This window comes from Hylaeus volcanicus, chromosome 3 (assembly GCF_026283585.1).
Source record: "Hylaeus volcanicus isolate JK05 chromosome 3, UHH_iyHylVolc1.0_haploid, whole genome shotgun sequence".
Lineage (NCBI taxonomy): Eukaryota > Metazoa > Arthropoda > Insecta > Hymenoptera > Colletidae > Hylaeus > Hylaeus volcanicus.
The window spans coordinates 11,808,267-11,830,957 of record NC_071978.1 but is presented as its reverse complement, the minus strand read 5'-3'; the positions used below and the strand labels follow the sequence as shown (position 1 = coordinate 11,830,957).

Below are 22,691 nucleotides of genomic sequence, written 5' to 3'. Positions count from 1 at the left end.
GTGTGTGTGTGTGTGTGTGTGTGTGTGTGTGTGTGTGTGTGTGTGTGAAATTATCGGTCTTAAGGCGAGATTACACACATTCGTATTACCGAGTAAGAGCATTAAGCGGACAGGTTGAGTGGTCGCTTTTAATAACGTAGGAGATCTGTTTAATACTGATTACGGCGTGCAGGGCCACAAATCTCGCGCGTTCTGCCCTTTAATCAATGCTACTCTCTTATTTCTCTCTAATGAACCGCCTCGCTGAGTCCGCGGACATGTATTTCCCAGTGGTGACGAATAGCCTCGATTCTTCTCGTAATATAGTGCCTATGAAAGCATGTTTATGTAAGATAATCTAAACACGACTTTAATATTTTATAGTCAGTTGGCACAGTATTGCAGTTATGTAAAAATGTTCTCATTTTTGCCTTTAAACGTTATCACCCTCTTCTATATTTTTCCTTTTCTTGCTTTTGCTCGCTTAGAACCCCATTTTCCACGTAGACGATGTTTATATAACAACGACGTAATTTTCTTAGTAGTCTACGTGACAAAATGAATGGAAAATGTACAGTAACATTTTCGTACGCGAGGCTTCCTTCCAGAGTAATCTAAGTTCAAAGATTCCTGGGGCACGATGCTCGACGGAGTTCTTGGCGTGTCTGACCACTGCTCGCTGTTTCTACTTGTCTCAGTATTTGTAAACGTTAACGATGACGTGATATTATCTGTTTCGCCTGGTCACAACTCGTTAGGGGGATACTAAACGGACCACGCAATGCCACCATTAGTATTTGCAAACACAAGTGGAAGTAGCGAGCAATGGCCGGACACGCCAAAGCAGTTGGTGCCCCGAGAATCATCAAACTGAAACATCTGCGACCACGAGCTTCCTACGAATAAACATCATTGTACATTTATGTCTCGTTTTTGCGCGAAGAATCATTCCCAATTTCGCATACGCAATAATTCCTCCTCCAAATAAATGTATCAATAATTTTCCGTTTTTGCGCGAGACACGAATTCGATTCGTATTATCTTTGCTCAAACAGCTGGTCTCGAATTTCGTCGGGGTGCTTCATCATTGTTCGCGGGAAAATATTTATTATTCCGTGCTCGTCTTGGCAGCCACCTCGAGCGGAATAATTTCTGCGTGAAAAACGTATTAGGCGAGTCGAGCACATTCGTCGGCGTATTTCGCGGCTGATTGCGTGCCTCTGTTCGTTTTCTCCTTGGCAGGATGGTAGGGGGAACGCCTTCCGCGCGGATAAACACGCCGTGTTTATCGACCATCAGCATTAGTTTGCCGGGATATCAGTACGATGAGAACGTGTCTACAGGGTGGTTCGCGTAAAGTGTTACGAGCCGTTGTCTAAACTACCAGGAATGCCGATAAAATTCTTTCCCAGGCAATTTGGAGTTCATTGTTGCTCTTTTCCCAGAGAGATGGCCTGTCTGGCTCTATTCGAAGGGTTGGGCGGACCTCTTCGAGCAAAATACATACGGGGTGGTGCTGAAACGCGTGATAGAGCGATAGTATGTAAAATGGGGAGGTAAGAAGGGAGCGGGGGAAATATTATGCAAACAGAAATTAAAATTTGTGTTAGTTCTGAGTGTAGCGTTTAATTTGAGTAGTTAAAGGTTAATTTTATTCTGGAGTTGGTTATTCACGATACTAAAGGTTCCATAGATCTACCACAAATGAAAATAATGAGATTAACTATTGTAATGATGTTATTAGGTACGAAATTTTTATTTCTCTACTTGGGTAGGTACAAGGAGCTATTTTAGAAAATTGTAGGTTTGTTCTGAAAGGTGAATTGTAATAATTAAAGTATAATTTTATTTTGGAATTAATTAATCATAATACACAAGTTTCCATGGATTTAATAGAAATCGAAACGATAAACTTAATAATTGTGGTGACGTTATTCGTTATAAAATTGTTATTTCTCTATTTGAATAGTTATATGGTGCTATTTCTATTAACAAGTGAGCTGGGAGAATGGCTAGAAAAGTCTCTTCAGAAAAGGAGAATAAAAAATGTATGAAAAATCGATAGACGTCATCAAAGTGACGTAAAACATAGATTCCATATCTGCTGAAAATGACAGCGTGCAACAAAGATGCGCACCGAGTAATCTATTAGTTGCAGGCGTACCGAACTCGTGCGATATCAGTCCGGGATATATCACAAACATTTACTTTGTGGTTATACGTATATTAAGGCCGCTCGTATCCTCGGGACTCCATTTATTTGAAATGTGTTTTCATTTGGACTTCCTCTGACACGAAACCAATCAACTGTTTATCAGACTTGAACAGGCCTTTACTTAAATAAACAATACATTTATTACCTCGGAATTGAATGAGAGAAAATGCTCCACATTTTAGTTAGCAAATGCAATTTATTTAAATTGAACAAAAAATGGAAACCGCTTCTTTTGCATCTAAAAGCGTAAAATATTGTTCGGTTTCATAAAATGAAGAATGTTCATTTAATTACTGGCTCATTGAACTACTCAATATTTTATAGTTTTAGTTATAGTTTTGGAAACTAACAGGAGGAATAAGAATCATTTCTCAGTTTTATTAAAACTCTCAATTTAAATAATTATCGAAAATTCATTTAGTCGTGGAACCAACCAAGATTTTGCAGTTTCAATTTTAGTTTTGAATACCAAGAGAAGGAATGAGAATTATTTCTGTTTCATTAAAACTCTCAACTCGAATAATCGAAAATTCACATCTGACACCCTGGTGCAAAATACATAAACCTCAGAACGCCAGAAAATCTTGTTTTCGTTTCCTAGAATTCCCAGGAGAGCCAGGAGCGATTTACACTCACTAAATCGCATGGGTGCATCACGGCAAACCGCAAACACACGATCGTTGTGTGCCCGTCCGTTGGAAGCGACAGTAAAACGATCCGAATATCTCGTCGAAACCCCAATTTAACATTCCCCGCGTCTTATAATAGAAGGGGATCGCGTGGAACGGTGAAATATGTCGACGAGTAACTCGATTTACGACGCGGCGGCGTTCCCCCGCGTCTGTTATACGAGAACGACGATTTGATGCCGAATCAATCTTATCTGGCCGATTCCAGCGGTGGCAGGGGCCAGACGCGAAATGAAAAATACCGTTTCGCGCGAATATCGTTCACGATTCGCGCCATTAATAACGATCGACGCGCGTCGGGGCGGATTTGAATATTTTTCGGGGCGCGAAATCGATGCAAGAGCGTCGAGGCGGCTATCCGTACGGCGAAGCCTGATGAGACACGCCTGTGTTACCAAGCCATTTCTATTCAAATTATACGTCCACTGAATTTCATATTCCTGTTACGTATTCCGCCGCAATATGTTGCAATTCCTGCGTTTAATGGGCGGGGCGGAAATTATCAAGCGTAAGCGGTGGATTTTGGAAAAGGGATGTGATTTATTTGATCTTTTTTCGAGAATGTGGGATTATTTTGACGATGTATGTGACTTTTTGGAGGAGGGAGACTCAAGCAAAACATTGAAAATAGTTATCAAAAATTTAATAGTGGCACACCCTGCTATGAAATATACTCGAATTGCAACAAAAAAATTTAGTTTAAAATTCGACTTCATTCGCGAATTTATTATAAACAAACGATTCAATCAAATTATTAACACTCCCAAATTATTAAATTGAAATTATCGACTTGTAGTGCTCTTTTCTACAATTATGTTTGTTCACGAATTTATTGACATATTCCACAAATATACGAAACACGTAAAGTGGATTTTCTCGTCGTAAAGTCGAATTTACTTCGCGTCGTAAACGTATGTAGGTCGAACAGCTGCGAAGTATTTCTCGTTTATCGAATTATTTGGCAAAAAAAAAAAACCACAATCAAAAATTGCCAATTAAAGCTTCGCGTCAGTTGATTTTCGAGGTAGATATTTCCGCAACGAGAACCATCCCCCCTCAAGCGCTTTAAAATGATTAAATTTCAATTTCAGGCATGCCTATATTTACAAAAATATTCAGAGTTGGATTTCCATAACATCAGCAATATTGGCCAGCGATTCCGTTGGCATCCGAACAAGGGGTAACCCGTTGTGAATTTTTCGCAATTCCCCGTGCTGCAACAGAATTTAATTCATCTTGCGAGCGTAGGTTGAATAGCAACCATGAAACGTTATTCGTTCACTGAATCATGGTAGCTGGGAACACGACGAGAACACGACGACCCTGTGTACACTGGTCGGTGTTTACTGAAAAAATTAAAGCCCTCGTACAAAGGCATTTCTGCGCGAAAGATAAAAGAAACGTGCGTTATAGGGTCTTGAAATGGGAATAAACGAAAGCTCTCGGGCGAGGGCAGACTTGGTTCCAGGGTATTAAAGAGTTATATGACCCGCCAGCGAGAAAATCTGCAGCTGCTGTTGCTTCGCGATACTGATAAATTTACAACATCATGAGCCACTGTTTGTAACAGCCGATTTTACGAGCTTTTGAAACAGGGTCGAGAAACGAAACGTTGCCTGTGAAGATTGTACGGAAATGTACGCATTAACTCGTGGAATTTGCGAACAATTGTTTACAAAGTCCATCGGCACTGTCCAAAGACACTCTATAAATTTTTTTTTATTATCTTCAGAACGTATTAACCCAGTTACAGAATAATATTGTAGCTTTATGTTAGGTGTAGTAGGCTGAGGTCCTTTCAGGATGAAGGATCACAGAAGAACTTTGTAGAAATCATGCTGGTAGTAAAGTATCTTTTCGAAATAGCTAAAAGAAATTCAAAATTGTCTGAAAAGTAGACATTCTTTAATAATTCATGCAGCGTTGAGGTAAACAAGTTAGTACAGAGAAATAATGTTTCTCAATCATTCATACAACAAGAGAACGAACAAGCATTAACAGTAATGTAGTCAGCACGTACAGGTATGATATATGTATAGCCATAACCCTTGAAGTGAATCCAAGCGATGTATATGTGATTATTTAGGGGTTGGTTTCCCTTTCTTGTTGATATGTGAGTGGTGTTGATGTTGTTGCTGGTATCACATATCAACAGGGAAGGAAGAGCTACCATCCCCGAACAATGACGGTTAGGGGAGCCCGAACAGACAGGCCAGAAGCATCCGACTCGCTTTAAGTTAGGCTCTATTATGCATGTGGGTCCACTGCAAGAGTTACGGACGTATTGTAGCCTGGCTGCGAACCCGGTGAATAGAGTAGCCCTAACTAATTGTAAGTCGAACTCGGGTGAAGTCCGAGATGACAATTCGATAGAGGATAATTTCAACGTGAGTGAATTACAGTGGATAAGTGAGAGGTTCCATAAGACGTCGATGAGTGTGGACGCGCTAATTAAGGTATTTAAAACTAATAAGAAGTACAAAAACTATGGATATATCGTCTTTTCGGGTTCGAATACAATAAAAATTTTTGATAAGTTAATACACATTCAGAACCACCTCTAGTTTATTCATTCTATATACAGGGTGTTCAAAAAAAAGCATTCAATATTTATATGGTGTATAGGGCACACTGTACTGAGTAAAAAAGTTTTAGTAAACATAGGTCCAAAGGTCAACCGTTTCTGAGATATAAACATTTTTGTTTGCTAGTATCATGATTGACTTACTACTGGGTTTTCGATATTTATAAAAGATTTTCCACGCGTCCACAGCTCATTTCTGTACACGAAATTGAAAAAATGAAATTGACGAAATTGTCGGCAGTTGAATGGGAACATTCAGAACGCAATTTATAAACATTGACATAAACATCGCATGCGATGGAAGCAAGTAAGTAAATCATGATACTAGCAAACAAAAATGTTTATATCTCAGAAATGGTTGACCTTTGGACCTATATTTACTAAAGCTTTTTTACTCAGTACAGTGTGCCCTATACACCATATAAATAATGAATGCTTTTTTTTGAACACCCTGTATAATAAATGTCCCTCAAAGAATAGCTTTTCCCTAGAGTTAAAATATATTTTGTACATATTTTAAATGTATTCTACATATATACAACGAATGTTCCTTAAAAAATAGTTACTTTTCTCGAAGCTATTTTAAATATTTATATATATTTTCAAATATCCACCATCACCCTACCAACCCTTCAAACTAAATTTTCAATACGCCCATCTCGCGGCTCGAATATCGAATGTAAATTTTCCTTACGGTCCCGATCGACGTGGTGCGGTCGAATTCTTCCGAGCAACAGCGTTTCTTTTCGCGGGCGTGTTCCTCCGCTTCTTTTTGGCCAGGAGTCACTGAAATAGAAACAGAAACGGTAAGAATGAGGTTGTACGGTATAGCAGAAGGACAAGAAGGAGCGAGAGGTGGACGGAAAAGGGGCAGGGGCTTGGAGGGTGAGAGAGATTCGTTATTGATTCGAACTCGACACAGCTTGGGGTACAGTCGTGGCAGACTGTATCGTTCGTGTACGGAATGGACTGACACAAACGCAGGCAGAAATGCGCCCTCGCAAACGAATGACGGATGATCGCAGCCAGTATCGACAAACAATCTTCGGAAAATCCCGTTATAGCGCCAGAAGCAACAGATTCTGGTGGAAATGTCGGACAATCGAGAATCGAGGCACGTTCTTCTGTGGTTCTCTCGAGACGTTTGAATGAATACGATACTTAAACATATTTATACGAGTTTAAAACAAAGTGGGAACTACTAGTCATGTTTTCATGGAAATTTCCATTTTGGGAGGAGTAAAATTCAATTCTTCGATTGATTTAGGTTAAAATGTTCAGTGAAGTTTCACACGCTCAATTTATATACAGTCAGTTAAAAAGAATGCAATTTACAATTTTATTTTGTTATATATACTTGTTTCGTGAGAATTTTTTTGTGAGAATGTTCCGTTTCAATTCTACTATTTTTTGCAGTACCATAAATCAGGATAAATGATGTAGATTATCTTCACGTTTCAAGTTTATTTTCAAGGTTTTGTAGCTAAAAATTAATCTATATAGGAACTCTACTTAATTGCCTGTTATTTTATAAAAATTCCCCTATATTCTCCACGACTACTTCATAGTAACTTTGCAATTGCATACACAATTTCCACTTCTGTCAACATTCAGCATTTCTTTTCAGTGCCATCAAAATTTTCTAATCACACCAAATTTCAATTGCATAGCCTCTCGTTTTTCTCTGAAAGGGTTTTTCTCGAGTCTTTCGACGTCAAACGTTGAAATACGCTCGCATGGGTCCCAAGGAACGATTATCTCGGCGTGAATTAATCGAATACTTGAACAGGGCGAGTATTCATCCCACGCGACATGAAATAGTACCTTCTTGTCGCGCACTTTTCGCGAGTGTCAGGTTCTTGCTTGGCCGAATTATTAATAAGTCTGCGAGAGAAAAGAAAACGCCCTCCGTCCCTCGGTTCTTCTTAAGCGAGTGTTTCTCGTGAATTAATAATTAAACATTAACAAAGAGATACCGTTCCCCGATACTCTTCTTGTTCACGCTAGGACGTCGTCATCCTCGAGAATCTCTCTTCGCGAGATGCAAATTACGTGCTTAGCGAGCTCTGGAACAAAAAGAGTAGCTTGGTAACTATTAATTATTTTTCTGTTTGAAATGAAATGGATTCCCCAGGGTTCATAACATTCAGGAGAATTATTATAAAACAGCAGAATAAAATAGTAAATAAACCAGGATAATTAATGTAGATTATCTTCGTGTTTTAAAGTAACTTTTACGATTTGTTTGGTAAAGATTAAATCTATACTGCAGTTAGTCTACTATAAGTGTAAATATTAAAGAAGTCAAGGTATACAAAATATTCCCTTTACGATTGTAAAACAATAGATCGTTATACTGGTTTGGATAAAAAGCATTCCGACATATCGCGAAATTGTTCGACGAGATTAATAATAGGATTCTATTTGCGATGGTTTGATTTACGTAGCAGCGTATACAGGTTCTATCTCCAGATCTCTTTTACGCGAGGAAAGATAAAGATACGATCAGAAATTTGATCGTCGAGTGTTTCTTGTGTGTATCAGAGAAGATTAATTTTCAGAGGATAATGATTAGGTGCGAGGTCTCGTGGGGTCAATATCATTTAGACTCACGTTCGATTGGTTTACATGGAGTACCTGGAAATGATCAGTTGCGAATCGATAGGTGGAAATAATTACCCTCGCCGCAGTGCAATTTACCGCGTTACTTCGCGTTACTTCCCCTCGTGATCTATTCGTCCGGTACACTAACCTTCCAAAGTTTGGGGTTACTTGTGCTCCAGAGTGAAATTCGTGAATTTGAATCTAGAAGGTGAGTTAAAGATCATTCTTTATTCATTTTATTGGCTTCTTTCATATTTATATTTAAAAAATGACATTGAAAAGCAAAGTAACCAACCAGCCAAAGATCTTGGTGGCTACAGTAGACAGTTTCGTAGCACTCTGTATAATTTTTATAACCTCATTGAACACCAAAATCAAATAATTTATTTTAGTATAATTCATTATTTAAGTCACCTGTTATAATAAGCCAACAGCAAAGTGCACTTGACGATCAATATTAGCAACCAGTCTAGACTCAACTTGTAAAAATGAGAATCTAATAAAACGCCATCGCATCCAATTCTTTCCTGTCGAAAATACAACACGAAGGCCACGACAAACTTTTATGATAATCGAAACCGTAAAAAAAGCACTTCACGACTGCGTGTAACGATCCAAATTCCCAAGATTGTTACTAGCTCGCAGCTTTGGAGCAATTGAAAAGTTTTCGAAATAGAAAAAAACGCCTCACGAATTTCCTGCAACGATTCAAACCTTCCCCAATACTGTTACGAGCTTCTCGCGCCGGTGATTCGTAAGGATTTCGTAACAAAAAGAATAAACTACCCCTTGAATCGCATTTTAAGGTCCAAACTTCCTTTTCCGAACCTGCCACGAACATCTCGTGTGTTTGAATCGAAACGTTTTATCGTAACACGTCTGGCTACCAACTTTCCGACGCCTCGAGTGAACCGGAAGTGGGTTCGCCGTGCAAGTTTCGAAAGATGCTCGGAATACAGCGGTTCTACGAAATCGTTGCGGTCTCGCGTATTGCAAATCCATCCTCCATTTAGCTCCGTCGCTTCCGTTCGACGCGATCGCATTCACGGATGAATGAAAGCTCGGTTTCCTGGGGGGATGAAATTCGTGGCGGGTCGTCGAGATTTTATCGTCCATGAGGCCACGCTCACGATCCCGAATGCACGGCCTATAGCATTCGAGTTTTGAGCTTGGTAAGTCGGGGAGAAAAGTAGCAAAGATGAGAATATTTAAAAGCCAAGAGGGGATGAAAAGGGAGAGTAGGTGAATAAAAAGTGGTGGGGGTGTTTACTGTGCCATCAGTGGCCTCTTAGGTGTATTGAAGGCAAAACCATTTGAGCAAATAAGAATTCATAATTTTTGGCTTCTCAAATTCATGGAGAAAACACTGATAATACTTTTATGAAGGTATAATAACATGGGTATTACAAATTATATATATACACATGTCATTGTATCTTGGGGAGATTATAATCAATGAATTGGTGAGTCTTTTGCGATGAAAATGAGCCCAAACTCGAGCCCATTCGAATAGGATTGTCCACTTCAAGCTATAGTATCGCGTGTAGCATGTACTATACATGTAGGATTAAAAGTAATCCGATTATGGCCGTGTTTGTACTCATTTTCATCGGGAAAACATCACGAATTTGATGGCAGACATGTTCATTACATTTAATATAAGAAAATCATAGTAAATTCAAAAATATACTTCAGTCCTTTGCGTTGCGTTATTCCCGTTTCATGGGATGTCAATAATAAAACGGACATCAAACAATGTCAGTGCGCGGGGATCGAGGGGAAATATATTGGAGAAATTGGTATTCGTAGGACGTGGCGCAGCGCCGCTTCAGAAAGGATTAAGAGCGGCCGGTTCACGGTTTGATATCGCTATAAGCGGGACATTATGTTGTCGCATTAAATTATGAAGGATGATGGATCACTATGGCGGAATATCGAGCGACGGCGCCTTTAGGAAGCATAATTCACGTGCTACGTTCAGCTCGAGAGAGAGATTACATTTCTCTCGAACCACTAAGAACGAAGATTAGAATTCGACAGCATATGGCGACGTGCAACATCCTTTGTGCGGGATTCATTTCTTTTTCGCAAGAAACAACTTGAATATTTTACAATTCTCATAATTTAATTTCTGTCAATTCGGAAGAAGTATATAACTTATTACACCACATCTGTTTAATTTTTCTACTTCATATTAATTGTTAAGAGCTCCATTAAGGTTCCCCAAGAAACTGCTAAATGACTTTAAGCGACAGTTATTTATAGCACACGACCAATTTAACCGCAAACTGCTACTCTCTCCTTATCGTCAATGGAGCACTATACATGTAATTATAACTATGTTAACTACTCAACGCTCAAAGCTAATCTAGACACGAGTTCTGGTTATTAGTTTCTCATATAAAACGAACTTTGCACACTACGTCCCGTTAGCTCCCAAAAAATTGCATCAAAAATCGCGCAAATGTATCTATAATGCTGCAATGAACAAATGTTGAACTGTATCAGTTTATCGATCGAATATTGCATCGCGAGGCAATTAATTAACCTTTTACGTATTTTATTCGAGTGCACTCACAGGCAGGCCACGGTACTAGTCTACCTAAACAAATTGAAGGAAATATCAGGTATATTTTTGCTTTTCGTGAAGTTTTGTTGGATTTTTTAATTTCATAATTGAATTTATTTCAATATTTTTTCGTTTTACATTATTCCATGACTGTATAAATTTGTTTATACCAGGTCCGTTATATTTATACTGTACAATTTTATACAGTACTATTTTATATTGTACAATTTTTTTAAAAGCCAAAAATACTTCGTATCACAAGCGGTTAGTTTCAACGCACAACATTCAACCAATAAAAGAATCAGTCCACAAAAATCAATAAAAAGAAAACACACTTTCTACCCAAAATATTCGCGATACAAAGTTCTTTATCTACAAATTCACCTACACAAAAAAAATTGTCTTTCTTTTCCAAGTTGTCTCTATTTCGAAACAGAATGAAAAACCCCGATTTAAGTTAACCGTATCTACCGGAGTGTTCTTCCCGTTGCTCGAGTTCGTCCTTATTCAGGTTGAAGACTGCACCGGTAACGATCTCGCCAATTGCGCCGCAGAATAACGTTGTTCCTTTACGATGTAAATAAGAGAAGAACAAAGTCACCGCGGACATTCCTGAAGTGCTGGGAATACACATGACGAATTTAAATGTGAGAGCCCAGCTTAGATGTGTTCTTAAAATTCTGCCGCTCACAGGGTTTCCTTCCATCGGGAAACGTACACTGGTTTCCCGTCCGTTAACGAGGCTCGCTTCTACGCACTGAAAGCACCCTCTGAAGCTTCAAGACCTGTCTCGCAATATTCGTGGCATTCATAATTTACGAGTCCCAGTCAAAGAAGCCAGGGGCGCATCAGTTTTCCCCTGTACGCGCGATATCCTCGCCATTATTTTTGAAGGAACGCTGTTCCTACTGATGCACCCTTTGCTTTGCCCATCTAATCGTGATTGAGAAGAAGGGATCGTCGAAAAGATGGCTAAAATAGATGGTGGGGTTGAAATGATTTTTGGTAACATTTGACAGCATTTTTCGAATTTTCTGTGGGGAGTTAGGTTGGAATGGAACGATTATCACTTTCAGGTCTTGAGGAAAAGGGTCTGCTTTTCCTTAAAGCAGAAAGAGGGGTGGGTTTCTAGCAGGGACAGAAAGCGACGACCCTCAGTCCGACAAAATAAGTCAAGCGGTACGGGTCATTGTGAATTCGGACACTCTTCCTTGAACATTCTTATACATTGTAATCTTTAAGAAAATAAATTTATAAAAATAAAATTCTAACAAGTTAAATAGTGCAGGTTATTATGGCAGAGGAATTATGGCAAGGTACAATGGCATGGGTGTGATAATAGTGATTACTAAACTGCTAATTTTATGCATTTATTACATTATAAACATTTATTACGTTACAATTTACATTACAAACTAGTATAGCAAATACATGTTAAATATAACCATGTATTTACACTTATGCAAAACGAGTATTAATCGGAGAATACATTCAACATACATCATGTATATTTTTGATATGTTTTCCATATATTACTACACTCCATAAATGCATAATATCCACAATGTAATGGTTACTATAATACAAATTGTGTGCTTATGAGGCAAATAAAATAAACAGTACAATATATACTGAACTGAATGAGAAACTAAAATGTATAGTTAAATTGACAACTATGTAATAACATTTTACAGAATTCTTTTTTAATCTTCCTGTATTATAAAAATGCCACGAATTAGTGAAGATAAAATGCTCGTAAAGGGCCTGACGAGTAACGTTACCAATTATAATAAAAATTCTAGTACAATCAAATATTCATCAAATATCATATCAAATATTTGAACGTCTATATTTCTGATGGCTACTCTTCTGATCTACCTTCTGGAAAATAATATAATAATACACGAAACATTTGCTATTTATCAAAGTACGCTACGTTGGACGTGTAACGAGATTTATAATCTCGGTTTCGCCCTTTGTAGCGGCTACATTGTCTTGCCCCGGCAGGCGCTTTTCTTCCAGAACGTTGTCGAGACTCTTAAATAGATGGTAATCTGTAGAGAAGATCCGGGGGAGAGTAAAGCGGATGAGGGAAGAACTTCGTAGCCCAATTGTCGCAGTTCTTTAAGGGTCTTTGTTGGCATTTATGGTCTGTGCCACTGTCGAGCTGAATTGGTTCTTTTCGATTCACCAAATCGGCTTGGGCTATAGACAATCCTTTATGCGCGGTTCCAGGCTTAGGGCAATGTTTCGCTGCCTTGCTTCCTTCTATTCCTGATCTGGTAATGAAATGTGTCGAATAATGGCTTGGCAGACCTTCAAATATTACCATTTTTGCCATTTTTGTCCTCTTTGCCACTTTGGCCATTTTTACCATTTTTCCCGATTCTCGTTCGTACGCCACTGCAATTTTTTGCACGTTTTACATTAAATTTCCTGACACTGCATTTAAGTCAGACGCGTAATAAATAATTTTCCAGTAATCTGAAACGACGTGCTGAGTAACAATGAAAAATATAGAATCGAATGAAACCATTCATTCTTCCAGGCAGCAACCGTTCACGACACACTTCAAAGTCCGAGAGGAGTCTTTCTCATCACTCCTGTAATTACATCTTGAAAGTTCCTCAATAGCGGCGACCTTAAAGTTTCGATAGATTGCTTCCTTTCAAAAGAATCCTCCCCTTTTTCTTTCCCTCGACAATTCCTCTCTCGCAGTCGCCCCCATCGAACCGAGGCGTTTATGCCAAGAAACTTCCGTCAAGGGCCGGAACACCGTCGCAAATAGTAATGAAAAAACTACACAATCGATCGAATAAGAATATTACCTTTTTCATACAGTTCGAACACCAATTCCCGTTTTCAATCCAACGGACACGCTATTCGGATCAACGAGTTTGCCATCCATTAATGCATCCGGGTTTCATTTCTGCGGAAAGTTTTCAATTATATTAGCGGGGCATGCCTGTATATTTAAAAATATGAAAAAGCATCGATCATTAATGGCATGAATGAATATGAATACTTTTACGAGCATTTCCATACAGGTTTTGAAAATTGTATAAAAGTGGCAAATTCTTGGTGGACATTTGAGAACTCATAGGGAATTATAATAATTATAGTCTGTAATTTCTAATTTTGATTAAAAATATAAATTGTTAAAGAAACTACCAAGCCATTTTGATCCAAAGTGTCCACTTTAAAAAATTACTAAAATTTTAGTTACTACAGTTTTTGACATCAATTTTTGAAACGAGGTTCGAATTATACGGATTGCAATGCTCCCAACAGAGCATGTTCCATTAATTCCAAAGAGAATGTACATTTCTCTGTTCTACATTTTAGTTTTTAGTTTTTCATTGCTCTAGATTGTGCGGGTTAATCCCAATTGATTAATTTATATGGAGTCGTAGCTCTCGCGTCGACAGGGAATTGCATTGGATGGCGTGGCGTGCGATCGTATTCCCCACGATGGAATCTGGAACGGTGCATCGACACGATACAATGTCACGGTTCGTCGTGCCTTTGATCCGGGAAAATTCTGGGGGCATAGATTACCTTGATCGCGGCGCGGTATCGTTACCGAGACCAGAGGTAGCGAAATTCGCTTTGGTTAGAATTAGGTAACGTAACCGCTATCAGCCCACTAAACACCCCTTTGCTCTCGTAGTAAAGCCTCCACCCCTCTGCGAACGCTTAAGTGTGCCCATTCAACCGATAAATAACCTCACGAGGGATCTAGGGAGGCGACGATGACACTCTGCTAATTTCTCAAAAGAATATTCCACCATTGGTTTCAGCTCTTTGGAATATTCTTCGGAGTACAGCGGGGACGTTTGGGACAGGTCACCTGGATAAGTTTATTTTTGAAGTTGGATGATAATTAGGAACTTTCTTTAGCTCGATGAGAAGCTTATTTCTATCCCTCGTTGATGTATTTTAAATTTAGCGAATATAAGGGTTCTCCCAGTTTTAGAATGTGATTTTATTTCTAATTTTATTTTATGGGTGTAGTTAATAATATCGTTTGGAGAAAATAGATTGAGGTGGTAGGAACAGTAAACAAGAAAGTTCTGTCTTAGGAATGGATTTCTATTTTGTTCCTTTTAACACTTTATTGATGTTATTATTGATCCTCTTCAGGAAACATTAGAATCCCAGAAAATATCATGTATTTTTAGAATTGTATTTTTTTTTCAAATTCTAATATATCTCAAAGAGGGGCAGTAATGACATGATTGAAACACCAGAAGGGAAAATATTAAAATTCATGGCTAAAGAATTTTTCTGTTCACCGTTTAATCACAAAAATAATATTTCATTGCCTCGTTTTCAAGTTTACATCGATGACATTTTGCCACTTTCCTATTTACAATTTCCCCAAGTAAATCCACTACAATTTCAAGGGTGCCCGTGTCGAGGCAAATTGGAGTCAGCGCGATCAAAGTTAATCGTCGAAACTTTCGCAGTTCGCATCACAATCGATGTAATTGCATTAATTCGCCTGAAGAGCTGGACGAAACCGTGGAGAGACGGAATTCGTTAATAAAGGCGCGTCTGTGCCAGCCAAAGCGCATTTGGAACAGATTCAAAAAACGGATTCCCGTCTTGTCGGGAATCGTCGACCGTCTTGTCACGTCGCTTCCCGCTTTTGAGCTTCGCGTTTTTTGACAGATTACGGCCGTCCGCGTGACGGGCCAAGCACGTTCCCTGATTCTCGGCAAACGTCTGATTTTAATTCGCGTGGGTGTGTATTTATACTATAACGATTTCGAGACGAATCGAATTCGATTTCCTGTTAATGGGGTGAGTGAATTATTTTCAGAAACTTTCTTGGCCACTGGCGGTGAAACTGAAATATGTAGTATTATTCGAACAAATATGCAAATTAAATATTCTAAACACTTAACGATTAATGCAAGTATAGAGCATAAGGAAAATAAAAATAAAAATATGAATTAACGTAAACATATTACTGATAGTGGAACTGTATACATATTCAAACGTATATGCAACTCAATTAATTGGGACGCTTAATAATGAATGCAACCATAAAGCACAACAAAAATAAAAAATAAAAGAACAATCAAATATAATGTAATCCCTTTTTTTATTTTGAAGTAAGTTTTCTCTATCGTTCGCATCGATGAACGATTAAATCACGTTTTATCCGCGGAAATGCCATGTAAATGCGACTAGTTTAATAGTGGCTATCTCAATTAGCGCGGTTAATGGATTCTAATGGCCGAGGGACGTATGAGTGGATCGGTTCCATTGAATTTCGTTTAACAGAGAATCGATTTGCTTCGCTACTGTGAACCTAATTACCGATCCTGCAATTCCAATATCATACTTCCCGTTCGATATTATTATATTTTATTCTCGGTATTTTTACAACGGTAACTGTATTTTAGATAGCTTGGAGTTAGTGGTTTTTTTTTTTTGCACTAAAGGTTTTACTGCTCTGTTTCAGTGATGGTCGATTGGTAGAAGGAGATCAGATATTGGCGATAGATGGACAGCCACTAGACTCGAACATCTCTCATGAGCAGGCAATCTCGATTCTTCAGAAGGCACGTGGTCTGGTTGAGTTGGTCGTAGCGAGAAGCGCCCAAGGTAATTTACATTCTATATTTTTGTTCTCTCTCTTATAATTCGCTTTTTCTCTGCTTTGATCTCTCTTTTGAACTTACCCTCGTCACATTGGGAATAAAATGTTACACAGATTAGAGCAGATTAAAAAACACAAATCCAAGAATGGTTAAAATTCAATACGTGGAAAATAATTCATAGGAGAGCAAAAAGATAGCTACTTTGCAAAGAAATATATTTAATTTTTGAATGAGTCTAATTTAAGGGGATTGAAATACACGATTTAAATAAATCCGGGCCTACGGAAATATTTTGGAACATATTTGTTTTTATTGCAACGTCAAAAGTTTCTTTTCCTACGCGACGTCGCGTTCCCGTTTTCATGTTTAATGACAAAGTTACTTAGAAAATGTAGCCAGGTAATTGAACTAGTTGGGAAATTTTCGAATGCGATACCGAATACGGTGACCAAAGTATCGGCGAATAGGAACTCTGCAGTTCGCGAAAGTTTGGAATGGCTCCCGTGATCCAGAAGTATATCACACGTATCGCGCACTAAACTAGATTAGTTATGATGCGCATACGAACAAATTGCAAATTTTACAAACACCAACCGGGGCAAAATGTACACGTTATTGGGTTTCAAACTTGTTAAGCGAGCAAATAGTAATCGACCTCCATGTAGTAGAAAATAACAGCACGTTCGAATAGTGCTGCAATAAACAGAAATTTCGACACTATGCCACAAAAAAATTCTTTGTTAAACTACCAGTATTTATGTTAAAAAAAAAAAAAAAAATACAAAAGACCCAACTCTCTTTTTAAGAATTCACAGAGAATGTGTTCGGTAACTGTCATAATGTTATTCTTTATGTTCCTTCCCCCTATCCTTCACATGAATTTTTTCTGTTATAATCAGTGAATGATATGATAATAACGAGCAATATTTCTGCCAGATTCTTCCAGTTAAGCACAATTTTATTAAATTGACTTTCTCTTTCAATACATATTTTTCTCCCCCTCCAACGCAGGCTCCAACATCACTCCTATTATTTATCAACCCCTCCCCTTTTAACTAAATTTAATTTTTCCATAAACAACAGTCAGAACCCAGACCTAGCCAGTATCCACCACAATTCTAATATCTACTCCTATCATTCATCATCCTCTTCTCTCTTCAAAAATTGACTTTCTCCAATAAGCAACAGTCAGAACCCAGAGCTTCGCTATGAATCGCCACTTGCCAATTGTGTCGCCCGTCTACCACTCGATCTTCGTCGATAGAGTCGATTATAAGCTCTGTATTGCCGTTCTGTCGCCAGACATTGGGAGTTCCTTGCCGACGGATGAATTGTCCGGAGGTTCGAGTTCGACAACGGCCGCGGGAGCAGGTGTGTCCATCGTCGGCGGCGTTGTCGGTGCGGCGACCAACCAGACCAGCTCCGACAAGAATCAATCGGTGTCAGTATCGTCCGTCGTTACACCGGCGCCGACCCCGAAGTCTAGCCAACCAGCCAGCACCACCTCGGCGGCAACACCGACACCGACACCAACGCCGACACCCACACCGACCTCAACACCGGTACCCGGAAGCCTCGTTGTCGAAAGGAGCCCCTCCGCCGTCAGCGACGCCTCCAAGAGTGGCTCTGACATGGTGGTAAGTGTCGCGATGCTATTCTTTACGCTCTTTCCCCTCGACCATTCACGTTGTTTTCATTGGAGAATACTACATCGAAACTATTTCGCCTTGTTTAATTTTTTTAGTAATTTCTGGAATTTCGGGACATGCCAAATTGAACTTTAGGTTGTTGTTCATACATGCCTGGCGAAGTTATTTTTCTTCATGCAGAAATACCTAATAGGTGGAATGTTCGATAAGAGTCGCGACAATTTTGTTCAGTAACTGCCACTTTGCTATTCCCCCCCCCCCCCCCGCCTGATCCTTCACTTTGTTTTCGTTGGAGAAATTTACAAAAGACGCTATTGGCACCATCAACAACAAATTCTAGTCCCTTTATTTTTTAAATAATTTCTGGAATTTCGTGACACGACAAATTAAAGTTTAGGTTGTTATTCATACATGCCTGGCGAAGTTACATATTTTTCTTCATGTAGGAATACCTGATACGTGGAATGTTCGATAAGAGACGCGACAATTTTGTTCAGCAACTGCCACTGTGTTACCCCTACCCTCACTCCCATCCGCCCCTCTCCTCTAACCCTTCACGTTGTTTTCGTTGAAGAATTCTACATAGAACGCCACTAACACCACCAACAAAAAATTCTGATTCTTTTATTTTGTAAACAATTTCTGGAATTTCATGCTACGACAAATTAATGCCTTCATTCTTATTCACGCTTGCCACACGAAGTTACATATTTTTTCCCTCGTACAGGAATAGCTGATACATCAAATGTTCGATAAGAGTCCCGAAAATGGTTCAGTAAGTGTCATTATACTATTCTGTATGTTTCTTCTCCCATCGTATGCCGAAGACTAACGAGTTACCATGGTTAATATATTAACGAATAATATCCATCATTACATAATGTTTTTATAATCTTCGTATCACAAAATTTGTCTGTCTTTCGTTTTTATTACTGGTAATCCTTAGGACAGTATCCGTGAGAGATCTTCACGTCAGGCACGGTAGGAAATTAACTTTATGATTAAAGCTCTTGAATGTTGGTCGCCTACGAACGGGCACACCGGACGTCGCATAGCTGGAATAATAAATACGACGTTCCTGTCTGTAAATCCGTAGAATTTGCACGTCCGCGTAACAGAGGGTTACCCACCGTCAAATTCGTCCATCTGGTATGGCTGTGATCGCTGTCGAAGCAATGGATTTTGTTCGATCGCTGTCGGAATTGAATACGACTCGTTATTTCTCTGTGCACGTTGCAAGGTTCGTTTGTTGTGACGTGGATGTGATAAGTTTATGTAAATTGTAGGTGGAGTTGTTACATCGAACCACGCTTGAATGATGTACAGAATATGTGTCACTTGATATCATTACGAGCACTTGTTTCTTTAATTTATGCTTGTTGTTCCAGGAGTTTCTGTTTTCGACCAATGATTAAAATAGACATTCTGACTAGGATTGGCGAACGCTTGATAATCGCGTAATACCATTACTATTGAATACAATTGTCATTCATTACTGTGGATGATCAAACATATTCCTATTTATGTTAACAATAATTCACAGTGTAATTCTTTGCATTAGTATTCTGGCAAGATACATCCAATGAACACAAAATTAATACTAATATCATTTTCTATTTAGAATTCTTCAATTCTCTTTTATTTGTTTACGTTCTGGTAAAAACACTCACAGTCAGTCCTTGCTACAAGGATCATTATTTTTGTGAAGAATTAAATACTGGAGTAAGCTGACAAGGCTTAAAAATACAACGTAAGAAATAAGAGATCAGTAACGTGCCAAAGCACGTAGAAAAGGATAAATTCCAGAGAATATTCTCGCAGCTTTTCCTCATTTTTCCGTCAAAGAGAAAACCTTTAAGGGGAATCAGTTTCATAAAACCTTCTTGTCGCGCTTCTATTTTCTCTCCTTTCTCCGTCAGTGAATTTTTTATCTCACAAACAACGGTGTGACCTTCCCCTGTTAGGGTGGGAAGCTGGTATTCAATCAATTAATATCATTAAAGGTATTTAATTATAAATATAGGCGGTAGGAGCTCAATCAATTTACACCTTGCTCAGCGTAAATCGATCAGTGGGATTCCTAATAAGGCCAAACGATTCCGGTAGTATTAATTACCAATTAATTAACGTGGTTAGCAGAAGCCTCCATTTAACGAGAAACGTTGTTGATTCGTATTTGTGGGCATAAACGAAACCTTTTATAAAGGTTATATAAATAAGTTGAGTTTATCTCGAAAAACATTTTCCCGTTAAATACAATATTATTTCCTCTTCAGCGGCAAAGTAAACAAAAATTATTTCTCATAATTCTCCACCAATGCTGAATATTCCGATAAATGAGATATCAATCCTCGCTCGCAAAACAAAGAAAATTTTTTCTCTGAATTTGACGTGAATCTTTAATGATGCAAAATATTCAAATAAACAAGGTATTAATTATTTCTGCTTCATCCCCAAAGCAGAATAAACATTTTCTCACGATACTTTAATAACGAAAAATATAAGGTAAATGTTTTAAATAAATCTAGGTCGCTCGTAAATGCATTTCTCAGTGTATCGATTTATGTCAACTCTGAAATACTCAAAGACTATTGTTCTTAACTGTCTATGAAGGCAATCTACCTCAATCTACAAACATACATTTAGCTGCATTTCCGGTGCTCCTTTAGCCACGCTTTCAAGGGTTAAAGTAAAAGTAAATGGTCGTAATATAAGATGCTCGACGGAAAGGTTTCTCGAGGTAATGATACCCTGATCGTCAATAATATCGACTGTGCGAACGCCGGTTTGGCAAACACACTCTTGCAATATTCCATCTGGCTCGGGTTTCGTCGGTGAAAGGTTGCCCCTCGACATCCAAGAGGCATCGGTTCTTTTTCCTGGCTGCTTTGTGTCCCCTTCAAAATCGAGGGTGCTTCCACGAGATTCGCGAAAGATTTGCGGCCGGGGCTCGTTCGACCGTTGTTGCAATAAAATCGCGATCGATTGGTATTATAATTGGCCTCATTTGGAAATCCCTTCGTTAACCGTGATTCTCACTTCGGATCTCGGCGAACAAAACCATCGGGTGAAAATAGAATTATTGGCGAGATGTTCCGCTATTTTGGGCAAAGACATTTTTCACGGGAGACTTGTCCAATTTTCTTGACGATTCAGTTTGTTATTTCTATTTCAATTACTAGACTGTGTTGAAAGAAAAGAATTTTTGTAAATACACAGGAAGTTTATATTGTATTATTGTCAGTTTGCTTCTATGTTGACACATAGTTTCAATAAATAATTGTACCCTCCATGTCTGTTAAAGGTATAGATCGAATGATAAGTTTCATTTTTACAGATAAATTTCTATTTACGAATCTATGTTCATGTTTAAAATTTTCTTATATACACATCTGCAATGAAACATTCATTTTGGAATCTGTCGTTTAATTTAGACATTTTTCGGTGAACATAGAGAGTAATTATATACAGTCAGTGTAAGAAGTATTCATATTAGGTGAACCGGAAAATAATGTCGTTTTTGCAATTTTAAATAATTGTTTATCGTTCATCAGCTCATTGATTTTTATCGATCTGCCAGTGGCAATTTGCACACTAGATGGCAAAAGGCTATTAATAACGGGATCGATTATACAATTAATAATTAAAAATAGAAATTTATAAAAAATTTGTTTGAATTTAATGTAAAAGAAACGACATTACTTTCCTGTCCACCTAATACAACAACCCATTTAAAAGAAATGATTCCTGTACGAATACTTATTACACTGACTGTGTATGGTACTTGATATAAAGTGTCCATGTTGAACACAGAAAAAGTAGGACATTTTTGGAATTCACAGTATGACAAATTAAAGGTTGACTTGTTAATCATACATGCCCCAAGAGTCCATGTTTTGACACAGAAAAAGTAGAGCACTTTTGGAATATACAAATTAAAATTTGCGTTGTTAACTATATGTGCTTCGCAAATATCAAAAGTTTATGTCAAGTCTGCTGAATGCAAAATAAAAACCCCAAAACTTGTCACGAATCTGCCCCCGAAAAAAGAGTAGCTGATCCCTAAACCTCACCCAGTTTATTTTCACCACGAACGTTGTATCGAGCATTCAATCTCTAATCTCTTAGTCCACTTCGACACGAACCCCGTCCCTTTCACATGGCGGAGTAAAAGTCGGTTCGACGCGAACGTTCATGGACTGCCTATCCATTACAAAGCTGACAGGCTCCATCCACCGTGCGACAGGATTGATCCTTCAGGGACAGGAGGATGATCCCTCCGAGCGACGCGCATAGAAGTTGCCCGGACTTCCATACAAACGATGTCACGAGTCGTCAGCTTACGGAAGGTGATCGAATCCGAAACACATGTAGCTTACGTTTAAACCACGTGCAACCCAGCCGCGTCTAACGAGCTGCTGACGCAATCGAGACCTCCTGAATCAAAATACGAGTTTCTCGAGCGTGAATATTCGCGTTCGTTTGCTCGACGAATTCGCGTGCTCGGCGCAAACGATGGATTTCGGCTCAGCAGCGTTTTCTTGGGTCAAAACAAAGCCCGGATAAATTTCGTTAAGAGTTGCTTGTCGGCTGCATAAGTTACGATTAAATTACCTGCAGGAGCGAGGTTAATCGAATCAAATTCCCCCTTGGTTGTTTTACTACCCCTAAGTCAACCCCTAATTATTGAAAGCGGCGTTCGGACGCAGCCAATGACCCAGACGGTGATTCTTGATATGAAACTCTTTTAGTTTTTATATATATAAAATATATATATCTCTGCTCCTATA

At 38.6% G+C, this 22,691-nt stretch overlaps 1 protein-coding gene across 3 annotated transcripts in view; it reads left to right on the top strand.

Moving 5' to 3' along the window:
- LOC128874133 (multiple PDZ domain protein-like) overlaps positions 1-22,691 on the top strand; it is a 107,577-nt gene that overhangs the window by 25,228 nt on the left and 59,658 nt on the right. For 2 of the 3 annotated variants that reach the window (XR_008456581.1, XM_054118495.1), the window contains exons 6-7: positions 16,114-16,256; positions 17,555-17,889. Coding sequence is in view for 2 of the 3 variants with exons in the window: in XM_054118495.1 (XP_053974470.1) it covers positions 16,114-16,256; positions 17,555-17,889 (478 nt within the window). In the remaining variant the exon portion in view is untranslated. Of the gene's footprint in view, positions 1-16,113; positions 16,257-17,554; positions 17,890-18,628; positions 18,677-22,691 lie in introns of those variants that run through there. The other variant, XM_054118496.1, reaches the window with a different exon arrangement.